Source organism: Peromyscus californicus, unplaced genomic scaffold (assembly GCF_007827085.1).
Source record: "Peromyscus californicus insignis strain IS unplaced genomic scaffold, ASM782708v3 Scaffold_22__1_contigs__length_63687245, whole genome shotgun sequence".
Classification (NCBI taxonomy): domain Eukaryota; kingdom Metazoa; phylum Chordata; class Mammalia; order Rodentia; family Cricetidae; genus Peromyscus; species Peromyscus californicus.
In genome coordinates this window covers 12,448,045-12,471,480 of record NW_026294525.1, presented here as the reverse complement: position 1 = coordinate 12,471,480, position 23,436 = coordinate 12,448,045, and the positions used below count along the sequence as shown (strand labels likewise).

The 23,436-nt window shown below is 47.1% G+C and overlaps 1 protein-coding gene across 4 annotated transcripts in view; it reads left to right on the top strand.

The window, feature by feature from the left end:
• Positions 1–23,436, top strand: part of Tiam2 (TIAM Rac1 associated GEF 2) — a 111,341-nt gene that overhangs the window by 57,557 nt on the left and 30,348 nt on the right. Inside the window, exon 14 of one of the 4 annotated variants that reach the window (XM_052750911.1) lies at positions 7,334–7,437. In XM_052750911.1, the coding sequence (XP_052606871.1) occupies positions 7,334–7,437 (104 nt within the window). Of the gene's footprint in view, positions 1–7,333; positions 7,438–13,274; positions 13,664–20,427; positions 20,930–23,436 lie in introns of those variants that run through there. The other 3 variants (XM_052750914.1, XM_052750912.1, XM_052750913.1) reach the window with 3 other exon arrangements.

Genomic DNA, 23,436 nt, shown 5'->3' with positions numbered 1-23,436 from the left:
AACTCAGGGAAATCTAAACTAGCAAAAAAGAACCACGGTGGCTATACAAAGCTCACGGACTTCCGATTCACATGGAGGAGCGTCACAACATTCTTTGCAAATGGGCTCCTTTTTCATATGCTGCCTTTTCATATGCCAGGTTAACAGGGAGCTGTGTGATGGGCAATGTGGCTTGGAGAACTGAGGGGTGGCGGAAATCTCAATTTTGTAGGTACAAAATGCTGTGGTTCAGCTGACAGCTTTGCTGCCTCGAATATTGATCTTCTCTTAAAATCACATTTGTAGTTAAGAAAAAAGCAAAAGATAATTGAAGTGAAGGAATTGAATGGGCGAAGAGTTCTCCAGCTCTTCTCGATTCTTTCTGAGCTCTTCATCTATTGAACTGCCCAGTGGAAGCTCTGAGAAACCGAAAAGCATGCAGATTACGACCAGAGTCCACACAAACCGTTGTCTGAATGTCCGTCAATCAGGGGCTGATGGATCTCCTGCGGGACCCAAATTAATCTCACATGTTGCGGGTGGCTTGGGGGATTTCACGGTATTAGTTTTCTTGTGCCTATGTCAAAATACCTGAGAAAGCAGCTTAAGAAAGGCTTTACTGTGGCTTCTAGTTAGAGGCATCGTGGGTGATTGTAGCTATAAAGGCATGGTGATTGGAGCCTGGTGGTTACTGATCCTGTTGCATGCACAGTTGGGAAGCAGCAAAGTGGAAGGCTGGCGCTCTCTGCCTTTCTCCTTTTCATGTAGTCTGGGGTGTCAACCCATGCAGTGACACTGAGCACTTTTCCAGAAAGACTTCCCACCGCGAGAAACTCCCTAGAAACATGTCCAGAGATTGAGTCTAGATCAAGTAGATGATGTTAACCATCACCTATGTGGAGAAGAAAACACCAACGAACTGAGCCTAGGATTCTAAGTCAATGCAAACCACCTCTTTGAGGCCGCAGGGATCTTGACCTTTCCACAGAATGCAGCACACGCTGAACAAAGGGAACCATGCCATCCGCTCACTTTGTTCAGAACTTTGCCAAGAGGTTTTTGCCTTTTTGAAAAGTTACAGCATTCTGGCGCCCCTCCCGCTGTCCCCCATGACGCCTTGGTAGTTGTCTGTGATGAAAACACTGGAACAGGTCACTGTGTCCCTGCAGTGTCAGGGGTGAGTGGCTTACCAATGGCTTTCAGAGTTCTTGGGTCTGCCATTTACATTTTGAAAAGCTACAGATTGGCTTATTTTTTTTCCTCCTTATGGCATTATTAGGGCAGTCTACTTCACTTTTTATGAATGGTGGAGGTAGTTAATGATACCGTTTTTTTATTTTGAGATAGTAGAAATACATGATCAAAACAGGGCCTTTGGGCCTGACGGTGCTGCCGTCAGTATACTATAATATACTTTGAAATGGGGGAGTTGTTGGGTGGTGGGCTCCAGGACGAATGAAAGTCTCCATTCTCATGCCCCGCCCTTCCTCCTGCAGGTGACTCTTATCCCCACACAAGCAGAGCTTGTCTGATGCTGTGACGACTTTCTTATCCACTTGTACTGCTGTGATCCCAGAGTCTGGGTCAATTATAAACAGAAACACTGGCTTGGAGTTCTGGAAGCTCAAGGACAGGACAGTAGTAGGTTTGGCCTTTGACCCTACAGTGGCCATTGACCTCTTCATCTGTGGCAGAAGACAGAAGAGTGTGTGCACCTCCAAGTGTCATGCTCTAGTGCACTAATGTCATGTCCTGAGGACCTTGTCGGGTCCCATCTCCTGACACCGTCAGTGGAAGTGACCTTTCTGACACACGGATTCTGGGTTACACATTCACATTGCAATGACTTCCAGCATTAATTTCTCAAAAATTCAAGAAAATAAATGTTCTACATTTTTAATTTTAATCTTAATTTTAATTTTTTTGGTTTGGAGCACAGTTCTCGATGCCATCCTGAGGCCTTTCAGTGAGTTTCATTTATAGCTGCTGCTTCTGAGGACCCAGGGACCGATCTCAGACTTTCGGATCGGGTGGGTCTTAGCTCGCTCTTGCTAGAGACAGTTGTCTCGTCCTAGGCGGGTTCTATCCTGGCAGCTTCAAGGCCAGAGCCAACACTCCTTCCTGTCCCTGTAGCCAGCCACAAGCAGCCTGGGGTGTCCTTTGTCTGTCAGCTGCCACTTGGGAGGTGTCCAGGGGCGGGAAAGAATGGAAGCCCTCCCTATTCCTTTGCTACCTGGGATTATGGGATGTGTCAGGTAGATGAGACAAACACAGTTAACTCCTCAAGTGAGAGTCGGGCTTCCTCAGGACCAAGCTTCAGGTGGGATGCCACAGGGACACCCCTGCCCACAAGCCCCGGTCCAGCTTCCCCCAGGCCACTGTTTCAGAGAATTCCTCCTTGTTCCTATCAGGGTTCGCATGAGGTATTGCTTCTGACAGGACAGGAAAGAAATAGAGAAACCTACTTTCTTGCACATTAACTGATGCGGTCTTGCATAGTAAATGTGCTAGATCAGATTTGGAAGCGATATAATTGTAATCTGTGGATTAAAAATCACCAAGTACGTGAATGGGACCGATCTTAACTTCAGTATTTCCCGGAGTTTCTATTTTTAGGCTGGCACCCAAGATGCTATTTTAACACAGGTCTTGCCCTTTAATCGTGAAGGATTTGAGGCTGTCAGTGGCACTAATGGGGCATGTGCTGAGGCACAGTTCGGGGAGACACTGAATTACTAGGTGTCTCATACCTAAAGACTTGTATTTTCCCTGCTTGTCTGTCAAGAACTTGTGGGCATATGGCATAGTAGAGAGGCAGTGACTTTCCATGACAGACTGAATGGCATGTTGTCCACCTCTAGAAGACACCTCTGATAAAAGGAGGAAAGGCAGTTGAGTCTGGAGTCAGCCTGGCTGGCTCCTGACATGGTGCCTGGTTGACTGCTCAGGAACTGGTACCCATCTGAATGCAGGATTCTCTATATCAAATGTAGGGGAGTAGGCGCTCACGTAGCTCTTTGCATCCTTCTTCCCTTGGCGGCCGAATAGAAGCTCTTGTTGGCCGTATTAAATGGTCGGGTTTTCAGTTTGAAAGACGCCCCCCCCCCCCCCCCCCCCCCCCCCGCCAACTTGATTTCTACAAGGTACACAAGATAGACAAGGGCATAAATTTAATGCCACATGCAAAAGTAGCTCTGCGGACGGGTTTCCAACTGGGCTGCTTTTAATGATTGCCGTCATGGATCCTGGACAGCCCTGGGTGCAGTGTGGGTGGGAGCATGCACTTAGTGTGATCCTACAGAAGCAACGAAGAACCCCTCACATATGTCACTGTGCCTGTCCTGAGGAGAAGGCCTGGTCAGGTAAAACCCAGGATTTTGACGGGGTGGATGGGATATATGTCCTCACTCAGCTGCTCTTGCTTAGGATGTAGGCAGCACGTGGGTGCGGCTGTGGGTAGGCATTCAGTACCCGGCATACTTAATTAAGCAGCTGTGTACATAAGCATTCAGATTTGACCAGCCTACACTCTTTTTATTGCTGGTTTTCTATTCTTCCAGAATGTACTTTCCCCTTATTTCTCCTCTAGAAACAACTCGCGGGGCTTGCTCAGTGTGGATTGCATAGGTTACTACCTCATTTGTTGCTATGACAAGTCTCCTTACAAAAGGAACGTGGGGAAGTTTGGAAGCTGCTGTCCATCATGGTGGGAAGCCAGCAGCCAGTGAGAGCTTGAGGCATCTGCTTGATTGCTTCTGCAGTCAGGAAGCAGAGAGAGGGGAACGCCGGTGCTCAGTGTGTTTTCTCTTGGTGTTCCGTCCAGCCTATTGAATGGTGACACCAGCAGTTAGGGTGGGTCATCCCACTTCAATTAACCTAATCGAGAAACTCCCTGAGACATGTCCTAGGTGGCTGTCAAACTGATGACCGATAGAGGCTGTCACAAAAGTCACTGCTGAAGTTTTAGACTCTTGAAGTCAGTTTGGCGACCATGGACCCTGTGCAGCTTGGCTCTCCAAGAGTCTTGTCGATCTCCAGGACAATGCTAGCTCATGATTGACATCCTGGGGATTCTATGTGCTTAGATACACTGTGTCTTGTGACATCTGAATGGTGGGACAGCTCTGAGATTTCCTACCTTGGATCTCGGGGGTGACTAGAGCACGTTTCTCTGGGTCCCAGGGTATGGTGCAACAGAGTTGGTTTCCAGGGGCCAGCCTGCCCAGGCCTGCATTCACAGAGGAGCCCCAGCAGCGCCTACAAGCTCTCAGCAGTCAAGATGAGTGTTGGGGAGGGGGTCCTTGGAGTGGACAGGGTTGACAGGAAGTATATCCATGTTCTGTTCACTGAGTACAAGCCACACCTTTCTCTTCCTTACCTGAGGCATGGTCTCAGGAAGTGAATGAGCACATGAGACCAACGGTGGCTGGGAGAGTTTCCCATAAGTTGCAAAGTTTTGGAAATATATTCAATGAGTGACTCAGAATTAGCTCGGCACCCACTCCCACACCTCCCATGCTATTTTCACTCACATCCATCTGGCCCCTCGGTCTCCCGGGCTCCTGCCCTTGTATGTCTGAACTCCTCATGGGACTGGAGACTCGGTCTTGTTTCTGTCCCCAGCATGCAGCACCTGCCAGGCATCTGTCGAAATCTCCATTGTGAACAGAAACATGTATGGCCAGTGTGTCATATTTCCTGTGCTTGAGGTAACTCTGGAAATAACGGAGCTTGCTGTTTACAAGGTGAAGGCAGCAGAATTCTAATCTGATTTGGTTACCTAGGCGATGTGCTTGCACATTGTAAGGCTTCTGCAATGTTACTCTCTTTTTCTTCCTGCTCCTCTGACTTCCTGCTTCTCTTCTTAAGGGTCTCGTTTTCTCCTGTTTGCATTGGTGTTTCCAGGGTCCAGTTTTTCTTTTGTCTTTTTTGTTTTTGAGACAGTCCCGTGAACTTGCTCTGTTCAAGGGTGACCTTGAACTTCTGATTCTCCCGTCTTTACCTCCTTAATGCTGGGGTTACAGGCTTGTACCTCATGCCTGCTTTATGTGGTGCTGAGGATTGAACTCAGGGCCTTGTACGTGCTTGGTACGTATTCTGCCAACTGAGCTGCATCCCTCTGCCATCCTTGGTCCTTTTGAGAGAATCTTCATATTTCCTGTGGTAGGTTTCATGCATCATGACTTTACCAGGATGTCCAATGACATCCAGGTCCACATCTGTGAAGACCTTGTTGGCCTAACCACTGACCACCTCCTGCTGGAAGATGTAGTTGTATCTTAGCGTTGCTGAAACTAAGCTTGACATTTCCATGCCTTGCCCTTTCTAGGGTCATCAACTGAGCCACCTGAGACACCAAATCCAGCATCTCCTTGGATGCCTTCACTTTCTGCGTCTTGTCTCACTTTGTAGAAGGAAGGACCATGTGGGGTTTACCTCTTCAAACGCTCTGTCAATTCTCCAGCCATTTTTTAATTGACATTTTGAAAATTTGCTGTTACTCTATTTTGCAAACGTCTGGGTCCTTCTAAGTCATTTCCTTCTGACTTACTTTGCTGTCCAGGCCTTGCCTTCCTCTCATTCCTGTATCTCAGGCCCTGCTCTCTGCTCTCTGTATACAGCACACTCACCGTGTTCCCTGATGGACTTCAAACTCTCCATACCATTTGGCTTTTCTTCGCTGCTTCCCACTCATGGAATCCCCTTGTTGCCTGCCCTGCCTTACTGCCTGTGTATTTAAGACAAATAAACGTCCCTCCGATTTACAGCCTTGTCAGGTGCCTCCTCTTCATGAAACCCTTTAGTGGCCAGGGAGAGTGAGTTTTCCTCTTGAGTCCCACTCAGCCCTGTGTGTTCTTTTAAGCTCCAGCCACTCACCTCTTCCCATTAGCAGACCCCAGACTCTCTTACATATCTTTGCATCTCTAGCACCTCTCGTGGTCTCGGGGGAAATAGCTGGTGCACCAAAAGCACATATTGGATGGATGAATGGGTGGACGGGTGGAGTGATGCACTGTTGTGTTGCTGTGTCCACGGGAATAGGGAGATTTTCCTTGTGTTAATGATAAAGTTGCTCTCCCTGATACAAAGGTGAGCACACATCAGGGTAAGGCCACCAGAGTGGAGGAACTGAGGTTGAACATTTTTTTTTTTGAGTGTCTCGTTTATCCTGTAGTGGACCTGCTAGTGAGGGGTTGCTTCAAGTGGTGATAGGAATCTGGGAGAGGCCATCCCAGACAATACTTGCCTTCATTGCTATATGGAACTTGCCCAGGGGCCGTTCCTACCTTTGTGGTGGGCACCACTACACCTAGGCTTATTTAATTTTATAGTAACGACTGTCTAGAGTGTGACGTGATGTCCATGTAAGGTGGGATGGATGTTGGAAGAGGCAAAGAGAAAGAGAAGGTGAAATTGCAGATTTCTGTGGACCACTGGGCTATGTTCTGGAGACCCTCTCCTCCATCTTCAGTGGGGTTAGAGTACCCGCATCCCTCTCTACCACTCAACTCTTGGCGTCTCCAGATCTTCCAGTGGCTTTTTGTCCTGGTCGTGTCTAACAGTCCCATGTCACCTCGTTTATTTTCGAGCTCAGCCTACTCAGACGGGCTCGCTACTTGTAGATGCCTGGGATCAGAAACCATCTGGTTTTTCCTAGCTGAGGGTTGGGGGGGGCAGTCTATCAAATACCAGACTTGGAAGAAAACCCTGTGTTGATTCCGTGTAGAGGCGGGTCTTTCCATCTCTCTTGACTTTGGTTAACTTGAAATCGAGTGGCGAGAATCGTTGAAGGTGGTGTGTGTTTATAAGTGTAGGTTTTAAGACTCACCACGAATGAAAGGGGGTTGATGAGGGTTTGCTCTCAGGATGAAGCTGTGGTTGATGCCAGAAAGGGAGTCACACTCGCAAGTGAACAAGTTGTGACTTGTGGGTGTCCGTGGTGTCACGTCATTGGTTTTTCCAAGATATCCCTGGCAATTTTGGCTCCTCTTAGCCAAAAATAGGGAACTACCAACAAAGGTCATTGCTGCTGGATTTCTGGTCCAAATGCGTTATTTGAGATTAGAGCCTAGTGAAGTAGTTGGCACCACAACAGGAAAGGTGACAAGGGAGGAGCCGTTATTCTGTTGTGCTCTTTCTTCAGACGCGCCTGAAAGTGCTGCTGTTACAGTCAGTGAGGGCCTAGATCTTCCCCCGCAGGCCCCAGCTGTGTGCGTACGGGAACTCTGGTGTCTTTAAGGACCGGACCGCTACTCCGAGTTGTAGGCTGTCTCCTTCTCTTGTCTATTGCTCTTTCTCTAAAGGTTGGAATGACCACACCCATGTGTCTTTTGTCATTTTTTCCCCCCTGCAGATTTCAGCAATGTCCCTGACATCCCAACAGGCCTGAGAAGGAGCCAGACAGATGGTACTCTGGATCAGGTGCCCCGCAGGGAGAAGACGGAGCAGACATTTCGGGTAAGATGCTGGCTGGCTTAGCAGGTCACAAAGCCGGGAGCCAGGCAGGCAAGGGCTGATTCCCACGGGTGCCTGAGGCTGGGCATGTAAAAGATGGGATTTTCCTACTCTTGGTTCCGCCAGCTGATGCAAACCCTTTTTGTCTTTCTAAAAACTGAAACCCCGGTGTGAGTATGTGCGTGTGCTTTGTGGTTTGTTGTTGCTGTTTTGGTGTATGTGTGTGGGTTATTTTATTTATTTTTTTGAGACATCATCTCACTCTCTAGTCTGAGCTGGTCTGGAACTAACTGTGTCACCCAGGCAGGCATCAAATTCATAGTGATTCTCTTGTCCCCATTTTCAAGCACTGGGATTGCCGATAATGTTTCACCAACCTATTTGTTTCCCCATTAGAAAAAATTTGTGGGTGTGTGGGTGTGTGTATGTGAATGTGAGTGAATGTGGATGTCTGTGATGTGTGTCCATGTATCAGTACACTTGCCCATGCATGCTCATGTGTGTGTGTGTGAATGTGTGTGTGATGTATGCCCATGTATGAGTACACTTCCCCATGCATGCTCATGTGTGTGTGTTAGTGTGTGTGTGTGTGTGTGTGTGTGTGTGTATGATGTATGCCCATGTGTGTGTACACTTGCCTATGTGTGCTCATATGTGTGTGTTAGTGTATGTGTATGTGTGTGTGTGAGTGTGTGTGTGCGCATGTGTGATGTATGCCCGTGTATGAGTACACTTGCTCATGTATGCTATTTATGTTTGTGGAGGCCAGAGGTTGATGTTCAGTGTCTTTTTCTGTCAGTGTGTGTGTTTTCTGAACAGAGTCTCACTGAACCTGTTGAATTCCAGATAGGCTGGTTGGCCGGTGAGCCCCGGGGACCTTCTCTTCCCCAGTGTTGGGGTTCCAGCAGTGCACTGCCCCCCTTGGCTTTTATGTGGTTTCTGGGGGTTGAATTGAGGCCCTCTGGCTTGCATGACAAGCGTTTTACCTACTGCGCCGTTTTTATTCCTTTGAATTGAGGACTTACAGGGACCATTTACTTTCAGCCTGGCTTCTGGCATACTATCAAAGAGCAAGGGAGACAGGGTCATTCCTACCTCAGGAAGTCCTAAGCTTGGCCATCAAGGTTGTGTTCAGTTACTAACACATTCCTATCCCTGACTTAAAAAAAAAAACAACCCAAAGCTAAATTATTATTTTTTTGAAATGTTGTTTATTCCAATGTTTGGTTGTAGTAAAATATACATAACAAGGCCCTGGAGGGATGGCCAAGCAGTTGAGAGCATCAGCTGTTCTTCAAGAGGACCTGGGTTCAATTCCCATCACCCACATGACAGTTACTATTTGTAATTTCAGTTCCAGGGCATCCAACACCCTCTTTCAATCATATGTGGGTACCAGGCACTCTCATGGTACACAGACATACATACAAGCAAACACTCATAAGCGTAACACACACACACACACACACACACACACCCCTTGCCTTTTTAACCATTTTCACAGATGCACTTCAGTGGTGTGACATGTGGTCAGGGTGTCCTCCACTATCACCGCCCTTGGCCTCTAGAACTTCTTCGACTCTATTCCTGTTAAACATTCACTTTCTATCTCCTCCCACTCTGTGATCTTGTCTGTACCTCCTTCTAGGTTGCCAATTCTATGCCCTGCCTATCAAAGCAAAAATTCTATGAACCTCACTCAGCATGATAATGGATGCCTTAATCCTAGCACTTGGGAGTTGAACACAGAAGGACCAGGAGTGTAAAGTTGTCCTCGGCTATATAGCCAGTTAGAGTCCAGCCTGGGATCCATGATAATCTTTCTTTAAAAAAAAAAAAAAAACATAAAAAATAGACAGCAACAAAACACAGGTCTCACCCTGTGTTCTGTTCCGGTTTTATTTCACTTAGCAGGATGTCTTCTCTGTTCATCTGTGTGATACCATGTGTCAGATTTTCATTCCTGTTTAAGGCCAAGTAATATCCCATTGCAAGTAGGCACCACATTTTATTTACCATTCATCCCTTGTGAGTGATAGTGCAATGGCTGATTGGCATCCACGCGTCGGCTCAAATCTTTCGCTTCAGGTTTGGGGTATGTAGCTGAGAGTGGAACTGCTGGATCACAGCTCTTCCACGTTTGGCTTTTTTAGGGAAGGTGCAATCATGGCCCACAGTACTGCATCTTTTACCTGCTTAGCAGCCATGTGCTGGGTGACATTTTCTGTCTTCCTTTCCATCCTTAACGTTTTTCGACTGTTCATGATCAGTTAGCCTTTCAGTGCAGTCTAGAATTTGAGATTACAATTCCAATGTATAGTTCTTGTTTTTGTTTTTGTTTTTTTTTAATTGAATATAAAACAGGAATAGAAGATATGTAGGTAATGTCAGTCTCTAAATGCCAGTTCTGGTAAAACCACGTGTCGTTTGAGTTTAGACTAACACTGAGGACCTGGTCCCTTGGTAAGCAGCATGTAGCAGGCATACCCTTCAGGCTTGGTGACATCCACTGAAGGGGATGGATCAGGTGACAGCCCGTCAGTCTCAGGCTGCTGTGAGCTCAGCCCCCCCCATCCCCACACCCACCCCTGTCTAGTCCCTGCGGTCTCTTTCAGTTTCTGCCATTCTTCCATGGCCCTGGATGTCCAGTTTCATGCCAGGACACAGTTTTGTTTTTCTCTCCAAAGACCTTACAGTTCCATTCTCTCTCTAGTGGACTGTTTTAGGAAAGTCAGTATTATACCTATCTTCTCTGAGCGTGGAGCAGAGGGCCACAGAACATCCGCTCCATTTGCCTTGTTGGCTTTGGCTTTATTTTCCTAAAGCCATGTTCTTCAAAGCACTCATAGAACTGGGTCTGTGTTGGAGGTGAGGGTGCCCCGAGGCATGGGCATGGCACAGTGCTTGGAGAAAGATCACTCAACACTACTGAGAATAATGATTTTCTTTCTGTGATAATTTGCTTGAGTTCCTAATAAGGAATTTAATTTTTTACCACCATTTAAAAAAGAAAAGATTCACTAAAAGAGACATGAGAAGGGAAAAGACCAGGCGGTGGTGGCACACGCCTTTAATCCCAGCACTCAGGAGGCAGAGCCAGGCGGATCTCTGTGAGTTCGAGGCCAGCCTGGGCTACAGAGTGAGATCCAGGAAAGGCACAAAGCTGCACAGAGAAACCCTGTCTCGAAAAAACAAAGAGAGAGAGAGAGAGAGAGAGAGAGAGAGAGAGAGAGAGAGAGAGAGAGAGAGAGAGAGAGAAAGAATTATCATAGTAAGGTAATTTCCAACTGTTCCCTGACAGTGTGTGTCATAGCTAAGCAAAAAACAAGTGAGCAGTGGTGCATCCATTGGAATTGGAAAATGAAAGCTGGAGTTAGAGTGGAAATGTGGATGATGTGAGCTTTATTTTCAATTGTGAAAAATGGGGAGGCCAGCCTCGTCTACATAGTGAGTTCCAGGATAGCCAGAGCGACATAAGTGAAACTCTGTCTTAAAAGCAACATAAAAAATGGTGAGGGGAGAAAGCTCTCTTGTCTTTGTCTCTCTCTCTGCCTCTCTGTCTGTCTGTCTGTCTGTCTGTCTCTCTCTCTCTCTCTCTCTCACACACACACACACACACACACTCTCATACTCATATGCATATGCATACCAAAGAACACAGAGCGAAAACATAGCAGAAGAGGTTCAGGTTGAGTATCTTGACAAACTACATTCTGTCTTGGAGAGGGGGACCCATTTGTCAACACATCGTCCATCCGTGTTTCCTATGCACCATGTCCACACAGTGCAGAAGTGAGTTTGTGTGGTGCTGGCAGTTCACTTGTGTTTTAACCACTGCCTTGACCCAGAGGGCAGGGGTGGGCCACTGCTTCTCTTGGCCTGCTGGAGTGCTGCATTTTGGGTTAGGAACACTCGGGCTGAGTGAGCAGATGAAGTACTTGTCTCTAATTTCTTCCAAGTCAACAGTAGTGACTTACTTACAGGTATGAGCGTGACTCCATCTAATAGGGGATTCCAGTTCGCTGAAGAATAGGGCGATGTCCAGCAGTCACTCTGCTCACATCGTCTTTGTTTCTTGGAAAGAGTGAATTAGTGACCACCAAAAGTAATAATCATGATGGATGTGATGAAAAGGGCAGGGAAATGTCAAATTTGGATATCGTGTCATTATATATATGTTTGCCCCCTTGTTCTGGGATTGGACTCCTTAATGCAAGTTAGATTCCCAGGCCTTTTTGATTTTTTTTTTTTTAATCTTGTGACACAGTCTTATTAAGTTGTTTAGGATGACTTGAACTTATGATCCTCCTGCCTCAGCTGCTGAGTAGTTGGGATTACAGACTGTCTTAGTTAGGGCTTTATTGCTATGAAGAGACACCATGACCATGACAACTCTTATAAAGGAAAACATTTAATTGGGGCTGGCTTATAGTTGCAGAGGTTTAGTCCATTATCATCATGGCGGAAAGCATGTTGGCATGCAGGCAGACATGGTGCTGGAGAAGGAGCTGAGAGTTCTCCATCTTGATCTTCAGGCAGCGGAAGGAGATTATGAGCCACCCTGGACATAGCTTGAGCATAGGAGACCTCAAAGCCTGCCTCCACATTGTCACACTTCCTCCAACAAGGCCGTGCCTCCTTAATAGTGCCACTCCCTATGGGTCTATGGGTGCCGTTTTCTTTGAAATCACCACACAGACCAGGGTATTTTTATTGTTGTTGTTGTTATTACTACTACTGTTACTTTATAGTGTGTATTTGTGGGCCAGAGATCAGCATTGGGGGTGGGTTCAGTTCTTTAACACCTGCCAACTTTTTGTTTTGTTTTGTTTTGTTTTTTTGTTTTTTGTTTTTTTTTTTCGAGACAGGGCTTTTCTGTGTAGCTTTGGAGCCTGTCCTGGATCTCACTTTGTAGACCAGGCTGGACTTGAACTCACAGAGATTCGCCTGGCTCTGCCTCCCAGGTGCTGGGATTAAAGGTGTGCGCCACCGCCACCCAGCCTTACCTGCCAACTTTTAAGACAGAGTCTTTCCCCTAACTTTGGCCGGACTGTGTGGCTAGCAAGCTCTGAGATTGGCCTGTCTGGCCACTTGTACCCCTGGGGCAGGTAAAGATGCCCAAGACCTGGTCTGGGTTATTTACATGGCTTCTGGGACTCTGAACTCAGATCCTCAGGCATCCGTAGCCTGCACTGTACTGACTGAACCATCATCTCCCTAGTCCGTCTGTAACCGGGATTCCTCCCTGTTTGCACAGAAGTGAATTGGGAGTTGCCGATGCAATGGGATGCATTTCTTTCCTGTGCTGGGAGCACGTCTTCCAGGGGCCCCTGCCCATGGCCCTCTAGCCGGCAGCTGCTCAGGCCTGCAGGAGGCGGTTGCTCTCCAGGGAGAGGACCTGCCTCTGCTTCCTGGATCTTCTTAGGGGTCATTAACTTCTTTTCAGATTAGATTCTGGTTGAACCTGGGCCATGAGGGGTATTTTACTAACAAGTACTCTAGCCTTAAGAATAAGGAATAATTCCCATTGAAAATCGCACGAAGCCTGGCTTGATGAAACCCAGCTGTAACCAGGGCTTTTGACAGGCCCACAATTTCTGCAAATGGTTCATAATTGATTGCCTTGTCTCTATTTAAGGGTGCCTATTACTGTCACAGCTCTTTGTGTGACCCTGTCAGCCTCTCCTGTAGGGGATTTTTTTCTCTCTAGCATTGTTAGCAGTTGGCATATGCTATTATGATGGGGGGTGGGAGTTTGAAAGGAATAAATCATTTTTTTTGGAGGGGGTGAGGGAGTTAAAGGAGTTTTTGGTTTGTTTTGGAGGTACTCCAGGTGTGTTAAACAGTCCCCCACAGCCAAGCCACTCAAACACTGGGGACTGGCAGTAAAGACACGTGGCACTTGGGGGATCTGTTGTCCCTACATCTGCTGTAACCTCCTGGTACCTCTCCAGAGCAGGCAGGCTCAGAGTTTGGGGTAGGAATACAGTGGCAGCCGAGAAAGAGCTTGGTGGCGCTAGGACATCCTTGTGGATGTGACAGGCAAGAACAGTTTGGGATTTTTTTTTTTTTTCCTCTCACTTCATTGCCTGGGGATGAGAGCAGGAGGGGATGTATGCCTTCCACGCTCTCCAGCAGCAGCAGCAGCAGCAGACTATGAATTGCTTCCTTCTCCAACACTGAGAAGGAACAGGTGCCTTTGAACCTCTCCTTTTTTATGTGCAAGCGTGTAAGTAAATACAGGCTTGGGATTCCTGGGTGCAGGTCTTGATCTGAGCGAGGGCATGTTTGCATGTTTTCTTTGAAGGCTGGAAGCTGATGGGACTCTAACAATGTCTAAAGGTGGTTGTGTGGATGGCAGGGTTTGGGTCTGCTTGGAAGGGGTCCTGGGAGCAATCTTGAGGCACTCTATATTTAGAGGCGAGAAGAGAACTTTGGTGTTCTGGCTCCATGGTACTGTCAACCTTGCCTTTCTCATTCTGAGGTCTTGTAGTTGATCCCTCAGACAGCTTTGTTAGTTTGAAATAGATGTCAGAAGGACCTGTGCAAAAACGTCTCCTCTGTATACTATGTTTTAAAGTGAGAGAAAAGAATTTGATTGCTGCAAATCATTTTATGCTTGAACAGTTTCGTTGAAGCATAGCCTGTGTTTGTATTGGGCTTGGGCTTACTGCTGTGAAATACATACCTGCAAAAAAGAAAAGAAAGAAGAAAACCTGTTTTCTGCAAGGCGAGCAGAGTTTTTGGTGTAGCCCTTACTCTTAAGTTAATTTTTTAGATTTTAGAGGAGTTTTTATGTAATCACCTAGTGTAGCTGTGGCCGCGATTATTTTTGCAGTTTGTGGGCGTTGTGTTGATAGAACAGAGAGCATTGGGAATGGAGATGTACAGGGTAGCAACTGTGTGTTGTGTTCTTTGGGATCTGATCATTTTAAAGATGTGTTTTGGCCTGTTGTGTGTTCAAGGCAGAAGAAAAGAATACACACTGTCAGCTAGCCTCCCTGTAACCAGGGGAACATAACTTGTATTTAATATTTGACTCCTGCCCACTCATTTTGTGCAAGCTCTTAAGTTTTTCACATGAATTGCCTTTTAAGAGCTTGCAGATCAAAGACGCTGAAGCTAAAAGAGAAGATTTTGGGGAGCGTGGTTTGTGTCCCAGCATTCCTTAGGTGTACACAATCGGGTTTCCAGCATTACCTCAGGACCTTTGAGTTGTAAGATATTTTGTTAGAAAGTTAAACAAAACATCATTTATTTATGAACAGTAGTCTGTCTCCATAGCTGCGCTTAGTAGATGGATGTATTCATGGTCTTTTTTTAAAGTTAAACGTACCTATTTTTAAATGCAAGTCATCTGAACTAATTTGTATTTTAATGGGCAGGGAGATGGTTTCTTCGAGGCAAAATGCTTTGTTCCTGAAAAATGACTCGGGCATGGCATCCAGCCACAGTGACCCATCTCCCGTGATGATGTCACGTCAGGCAGACCTTTCTTTCAGGCAGTAGCGAGCCAAAAAGAAAAATGGACTATGTTAGAAAGCTGAGTTTGTGTCCTCTTGTGCCAGGACTTATCAGTCACCTGGGCCGAGTTGCCCAGCTTTGAGGGGATTAAGTGTCCTCCCCTGACAGGCCTACAAGTACACGTTCTACTCAGGTCTCGGCATCTTCATCAGAGTGGTGATGGGGATTGGGGAGATTCAATGCCAGATGAGAATTCACATGCAAATATATGAATGTCCTAGTGACATGTTACTGAAATTAATATGTGTGTATGACTTCAACACCTTAGCTGCCCACCGGTCTTCTTGGAGTTAATGTCAGTTGTCAAAGTCTCCCGAGCTGTTCTCTGGGATAAAAAAGAATCAGACACCAGGGACCTTAGGCATTGAGTCCACTTGACTTTCTGTTGTCTTTTTTTTTTAATGATTTGTTTATTTTTTATTTCATTTACATTGGTGTTTTTGCCTGCATATATGTCTGCATGAGAGCACTGAGTCCCCTGGAACTGGAGTTACAGACAGTTGTGAGCTGCCATATGGGTGCGGGGGAATTGAACTCGAGTCCTTTGGAAGAGCAGCCAGTGCTCTTAACTGCTGAGCCACCTCTCCGGTCCCCTCTGTTGTCTTTATAAAGATAACAAGTAATCGACGTAGTGAAATTTTCTCAAGTGTAGTGTTGTGAGTTGGCTGAAGTGACCGGGTAGAGAAGCTGTTCGATTGGTCTGCTGTCTTCCTCAAAAGACAGGCTGTGAGTGTCCAGCCATTCAGGGAGGCCAGAGAGGCACTGCTGGCCAGAGCCCTGCAGATCTGTGCTCTCGGATGAGAGGTGGGGTGAATATAAGCTGGAGAAGGAGCAGGTTGCCGAGATTTTGTACCTGGCTCTCCAGTACGACATTCTGTCATTTTAATGCTGTACTCCCTTGGAAAAGAGACTTGATGCTAAGTTTGTTGGGTTTGTTGGAGGCAAGAAAGTTTGTTGGGTGGCCTGAAAGAGCATTGAGCTCTTGGTAGTTAGCTGTCTACCCTCCATCCCATGTTCCTAGCTGCAGACTATTAGTGTTCAGCTCTTCTGGGTCAGCCCTTGGTTATCAGGGCTGATATGTGGCCAACGGGGTATGGCCATGTAGAGGTCACCCCTGAGTCCTGTCCTGCTGGGGATCATTTAAAGTCTGCAGAATTAGAGAAAATACCCTTTCTCTCTTCCTATTCAGGGCGTCAGGGAAGGTCCAAAAGTGAACAAGCAGTGTACTTGAGCTACAGAGTGGCCTCGAGACCCCAGAGGTGCAGATGTGACCATAGCAGCTGTTCTGAAAGCAGCTTGGGGCGCTCATCCTGGGGAAGGAATCCTGTCTGAAGGGAGGAAGTGGGAAGAAGCCATCCTCCATATATCCCTCCCCGATACTTCTTGCAGCTGGCCTCAGCCCTGTCATCATGGTGGATTCCCCCTGGCCACATTGTATGCCAGGATGGAAGAACCTTGAAATGGGAGCAGAGGCTGTCATCAGGGGCTGAGCTATGAGCAGGTTGGGCTGGGCTGCACAGACATTGAGTGTCATCGGATGAAATACTCAGCTGTCTGGGAAGCCTCAGACGTGATGACCGCTCACTGAGCGAGACTTGGGGTGTGTGTGGCCCCGAGGCTGTGAGTCTGCATGCAACAAAACACGCAGTTTGCCATGTTATTGGAATATGTGACTGTCTAGCAATAGAAACGCCTGAAAGGCAGAGGTTCTAGAACATGACCTGACAGACAAGGTAGACCTTAAATGTCAGATACGAACTCTAGAAAGCCCAGGCATCCTATGCCTTTCCTGGTTCTTGATGGTTCTCACAGAGAGGGGGATAATGTCTCCTGGCTCAGTGAGGTTGGGAGGATTCATGGCAGTCCTTTCTTCCCTTCCATCTTCAGGTTCTGTGGTCCCTTTGTGAACAGGGTGGTATCCTCAGATGCCCCCCTGTCGGTTGTACTTTCTGTTTTCTTATTCTTCTCTGCAATTTCTTTTACATTCCTTTTTTTTTTTTAATTTTTTCTGGAAGAAAAAAAAATAAGTTGTTACTCAAAGTTGGCTTCTGAATCCCAAATGGAAGAGGAAGGACAAAAATGAAGCCACAAAGAGGCTGCGCTGTAGGGTGGCAGGGTGAGTCACCCCAGAGGGCAGGGCTTGTCAGGTGGAGCATTGGCTCTGAAATTAACTCGCTGTCAGGCACCCAAGTTCTGAAGGGATAATTACATGCCCTCTCGCTGCTGGGGTGATGATTCACAGGGAAGTGACTCGGAGACGCCCCGGAGCTGAAGCCACCCAAGGATTTGACCCTGTCTGGGCAGAGATGCTTCTCCGCCAGGGCACCCGTCACCTGGCCACATCTGTTTGCAGCTACGCGTTCTTCCTCTCCCTTGATACAGCAGGAGCTGTGATTGTGCTCTCTTCCTGTCTGAGAGGAGATTTTCTAAGGGGGGTCCGCTTATCCTCACCAGGCAAAGTGTTAAATTCAGAGTGGTTCGTCCACCTAGGGGATGGAATGGGGTCTGCAGTCTGTGCCTCGTGTCCCCAGCTTTTCATGTGGTCACCTCTGCAGGAAGGCAAGATGGGGCTGAATGGTGATATTCCTGCGTCATTCCTCTTCATCCTCCTTACTTCCCGCCCTCCAGCTCTGCATCTGGGTTTGTTTCCTTTCTACACCCCTCTGCCTGGAGGTAAACAGTTATGGAGGCCTCGGATAATTTCACTTTGGGGCAGAGAAGAAAGTACAGAACTTGGATTTCTCAGGTCAAACCCTCCCTCTCAGTCTGAGCTTTACTTGAAGGTTCTAGAGCCGCCTTAGGGGGACTGGACCTACAGTGGGTGTAGGAGTGTAGGTGGGCTTTGCCCCGTGTCCTAGACTGATGAATGCTTTGTCCTTGACTGAAGTCACCAGACTTCTGCATTGGTCTGAGTGTCAGCCACATGTCTCCTTGCCCATCCTTCCGGTCTGAGTGTTGACCCCGAGCTGACACATCTCCCTGCCCATCCTTCTACCCGAATGCGTGATTGAGAGCAGTCCTTTGCCTGACATTGCTGCTTCTCGTCTTCCTGAATGTGGAGAGCTGCTTAAAAGAACCAAACCTCAGAAGGACCTGATTGGAATCAGCGTTGACTATCTGTGGTCTGTCACAGTGTCTACTGATGTTAAAACCTCTCAGATGTGTGGGGTTTTTAAGGTCATGATGAGTGAAGGTCAGATTGGTTAGGTACTTTATTTAGGAAAAGTCTTTAGAGTAGATCTTTGAGAATGGGATGAAAGCTCTAGAAACATCTAGAAAATTGCTTATATGCTTATATTTAAAACTGCATAGAATTCTGGTATGTGCGGCAGGTATCTGCAGTGTGATGACATTATGCACAGGCTCTAATGATCCCTGAGTTTATAACCCTGACTTGGCATGTTTGACTCATTAGCCTTGGTGCTGACATTACATTATTGACATTTCTGAATTATTATCAAGTATTGATTATATGAAAAGTACCATGTTTGTTTAATCATATCTGTGTGTATGTACATGTTCATGTATATGTGCAAGTATGTGTGAAAGTGCATGTTCACATGTGTGTGGAGGCCAGAAGTCAACCTTGGATGTCTTCCTCTGTGACTGTCTACCTCCCAACTTTTTTGAGACAGGGTCTCTCACTGAGCGTGGGACACACCTATTCGTCTACACTGGTTGACCAGCAAGCTCCAGGGACTCTCCTGGCACTAAGTTTTCAGTGCTTACATTACAGGTGCATCTTACAACACCTGGCTTTAAAATTGGGTGCTGAGGAGCTGAGTTCAAGTCCTTGCGCGTTCACAGCAGGCATTTCACCTGGTGTGCCTTCTCTCTTGCCTCCCAGTGGCATTTTGACCCTGGTTTTTGTCTTCTAGTCTGCTAGGCCAGGTGGAGCTACCTATTAATGCTTTACTTAAGATTTTTCATGTGCCAGAAGACACAGACGGGGGTTAAATAACAATACCACCCCCCATGGCCAATAAATTATTAGGTTTCTACCAGAATATATTCCATCAATGGTTGTATGGCACTGGCACATTACTGAATGCCGCTGGCTTCATCACATGATGATGTTTTGGCGTTGCAAAAACTTTTATCTTCTGTAATTACTGGGGAAAAAGTTAAGCTGTGAAGAATAAGATTTGAGATCCTGATCCTCAACTAAACGAGTATAGCCCTGGTTGCTGAGATAAACAGCTGTCTGGTGGGTTAGGAGGGGTTGGTCATCCACCCAGCACAGGGGTGCTCCAGTGGTGGTGGTCCCCCAGGCTGCTGTGAGTGCAGCCTCATGCTGAACTCCCCCATAGCGGATCAGTCTGTGGCTGCTGCTTGTTCCTTTTCTTCTAAAGAAATAATAGCACAGTTATGGTCTAATTTGGGCTTGCTACTGTTTGGGTGCCTTGAATGTTATCTAATCTTTAATATTTACCAAGAGCGGGGAGGATGTGGCCTCATGGGGTTGGTTCATTAAAAGCCACTCCACAAAGGCCTGCTCAGGCGTTAGCCATTGTTAAGAGGTCTGGATAGTCATCCCGATGCCTTATTCCAGCATTCTTGCTTACGTGCAGATCGTCAAATGGGAACTCCATTGTGCAGACTGAATGGAGGTGCCTTCGCGCTTCAACACAGCTTTTATGCCTGTCGTTACTCAGAACCCATTATCACCTTTTAATAATGTCTGGGTCCCACGATGCAACCGCCTATACTTTTTAAAAAATTCTGCACAATTGTTCTGAGTCATTTTGTCACTTCCTCTAGCATTCAGCTTTAAGTACACTCAGCTGTCACCATCAGGAGCTCTCAGGGCTTGAGGCAGGAGAGGCTGAGGAGAAAGCCCACCCAGGAGCCCCGCTCATGGGCACACACTGTGGCTTTTGCCTTTGGTGGCCTCTTTGGGTGCCACCTTCTAACTGCTGAGAGCAGAGAGTGGATATTTGAGTTTTCAAAAACCAGTTTCCCGCTTTCCTTGATGTAGCACAAAGACCAGAGAATACAGGTTATGTTCTCAATATTGGAGGAAAAGAGAGCACTGCGGGTCGTAAAGGTACCCCCAGGGGCTGGAAAGACGGCTCGCTCAGTGGGTAAAGAGCTTGCTGAGCATCATGAGGACCTGAGTTCAAGTCCCCAGCACCCACGTAAACAGTTGAGCATGGTGATGTGCTCATGCGATAATCCCAGTTCTGGGGAGGCAGTGGTTGGCAGATCCCTGAAGCTCATCAGCCAGCCAGGCAGCCATCTTAGCCAAATTGGTGAGCTCCAGAGTGGGAGGCCCTATCTAAAAAAAGTGAAGTGGAGAGAGATTAAGAAAGGCATCCCCTGTTGACCTCTGGTCTCCACACACGTGTTACCTATGGAAGTGCATACACTTCCACATGCACTCATACACTCATGTGCGTGCACGCGCGCGCGCGCGCGCGCACACACACACACACACACACACACACACACATAAACACACAAAGGCGCACTCTACCTTTAAATTTAGCTTCTCCTTTTACCCCATTTGGTTCTTGCCCCCACCGCCTTCTCCCTGCCATTGCTTATTCAGCCGCACAGCACCCTCCTCCTCTGAGTCACTGCCCTGCCAATCTCTAATTCTCTGCTGCTACCTAAGTTCTCTGGTCTTGTCAGAAGCCACCTGGCAGTGAGTAATCACTGACATTTACCTGAGAGGTTCTGGCCTGGTGGTGGTACTGGCCGGAGAATTTACAGTGAGCTACTTAAGAACCACGGATACACTGCCGGGCTAGAGGTGTCCTGCCCCCTGCTTACCGCTGGCTTGGACGGGTGCGAGCCATGGCCTTCCCAGACTGAGAGGAAACCAGCCACCACGTTGGCCTGGCAGTCCCCACTGTCAGGGGCGAGCCCGGGCCTCTGCCCACTTTTTTGAGGACCGAAGACTCCAGCATGGTTCTTTCAGCAATGGTTTACCAAGACAGAAACACTGGTTACTCAGCCACGACGCAAGGTGAGGTTTGAATGAAGATTGTCTCAGTCTGAGGTGTCAGCACGCATTTAGTTACTCCATGTTGTTACTGTGACTTGCTTTCTCTTGAACACATGTCTGTCTGTCTGTCCTTGTCTTTTCTGCCCCCCCACCGCTCCCCACCACCATGTTCTTCTCAACCCAAGAAAATGGCGCCTGAAATGAGAGGGATATTTGTTGAAAACAGCGACAGCAAGAGTTTAAAATTTGCGTCTCCATTTTGCTTCTGTGGTCAGCGCCAGGATGTGGGGGATGGTTGATGTGACGTCTCAGCTATGCATGTGGCAGGTACTGCTCCTCACGTGATTGTCCAGAGTGCGGCATAAATGAACTGGCGTGACTGCTGTACTTCTTCCATACAGCAGACACTGAAAGTGTTACTGAAGCGACAATTCAAGTGCCATCAGGCTGTGCGTGTGCTCACTGGAGACAAACAGCCCAAGAGGAGTAACAAACAGTTTGATGTTTCACCTGCTAGTGCAAGTCAGGGCCTCTGAAAGGTGTGTGTGTGTGTGTGGGGGGGTGGCTTCAGTCAAACCCTGGCCCTGGATCCTGTCTCCCTGGCTCCGTTCCACTCTTCTTGAGTGACTGAGCTGCACGCTGGAACCCTGGAATCTAGAGAAAGGACACACAGTGGAAACAAGCACAGTTGCTGACGGTGTTATAACAGGAGCCATATGAGGGGAGATAGATCGCTTGCCGGTGCTGTGGCGGGGAGTCATGCAGTTCCAGTCAGTCTTGCTCACCCCCTCCACATGCTAAGTGTCCGCAATGGCCTTTCCTTCTAAACGGAAGCACAGGATTATAGATGACAACATTCAAATGACCCAGACGTTAAGAATTCACAGTTGGTCTGCGGAAGAGCCAGGCGAAAAAGGGGCCCCCATATACTGTCAAACCAGAGCTGTGTTCCTGGCTACCTGCCCCAGGGTGGCTGGCTTTCTTTTGAAGAACATTTAGGAACAGGTCAAGCATGGTAACTATTGTGTCCTGTGTCTATGGATGAGCATTTCTGTCATTTTGCCTTGTTCCATGCCCCAGGCTGTCCTTAAAAGTGTATTTTAGCATGCTCTTGGAAAGTGGACGTACCGGATGGATTGGAGCTGTGACAAGAGGTGTTTCTCTCCTGCTGCAACTACTTGGAAAGTACATTGGATGGAGGGCTCTTAATTTGCTGGTGTGCGAAGCAGAAAGACAGATGAGCCAGGAGTGTCAGAGCCTTCCTGCTGTCTTCAGTGGGCTCTGTCCCCTCCGTTCCCCAAGTATTATTAAAGAGTGCTTACACTCCCATATCGGCTCATGGCGGAGAGGTGAAATTAAACTAAGCTGGTGTGTATTAATGGCATCAATTGCAAGGGGCCTTAAACGAGATGGCCGATATTATCTCCATGTGTATGCCATGCTTTTTTTTTTTTTTTTTTGAGACAGTCTTATGTATCCCAGGCTGGCCTTGAACTCACTGTGTAACTGAGAGTCATCCTCCTGCCTCCAGCTCCTGAATGCATTGCAGATGAGTGCTGGAATTACAGGTGTGCACCCCCAGGCTGGGTTTATGTTATACTCAGGACTGAACCCGAGAGTTCATGCTTGTTACATAAGCACTTTACCAGCTGAGCTGTTCCCAGCCCTGTGATGGGTATAAACAGGTCCTCTCACTGAAGCCCAGTTTCCCCCACAGCTCTATCAAATTCTTATTTCAGCCCCCTGTAGCAGACAGGAATTGACATAATGGACATTAACTAGCAGGCCAATATGTTGCAGGCAGTTGGTCATTGAGAAAGCCAACATTGAGATGGCTTCTGTCAGATTATAAAGAGGATTTCCCATGATACCATTCTGCCCAGCAAGGATTGTAGAGAGGTGAGCATGTGCTTAAACACCATGGGTAAAATTGGGGTCTGTGTGACGAACAACAGAAGATGTTGCTAGAAATTTGGGTGCAACTGTTTGGTAATTTAACTTAAACTTCAAATTATTAAGTGACATACACAACTTTTTGGTTTCTTTCACTTTAATAAGTGAAAGAATCTATTTTGTAGATCTAGAATGAAATTTTTAGTAGTTGTCAGATAATTTGAAATCTCTGGTAGGAAAGCTTGTGGGTCCTGGACTGCTAACTACTACTCACTCGGGTATTTTCATCTGAGTAGTAGTAATAAGATTGATAGCTTGAAATCTATAGTGACACTAAAATATAGAGAGTAACACTGCCTTTGTGAAAAGAGCCATTTAAAATATATTTGGGGGCACAGAAATATATTTGGGAGAAAACAAAACATTATGCTTTTTTTTTTTTTAAAGATTTATTTATTATGTATACAGCATGTGTGCCTGCAGGCCAGAAGAGGGCACCAGATCTCGTTACAGATGGTTGTGAGCCACCATGTGGTTGCTGGGAATTGAACTCAGGACCTCTGGAAGAGCAGTCAGTGCTCTTAACCTCTGAGCCATCTCCCCAGCCCCAACATTATGCTTTTTACAGGGCTTGT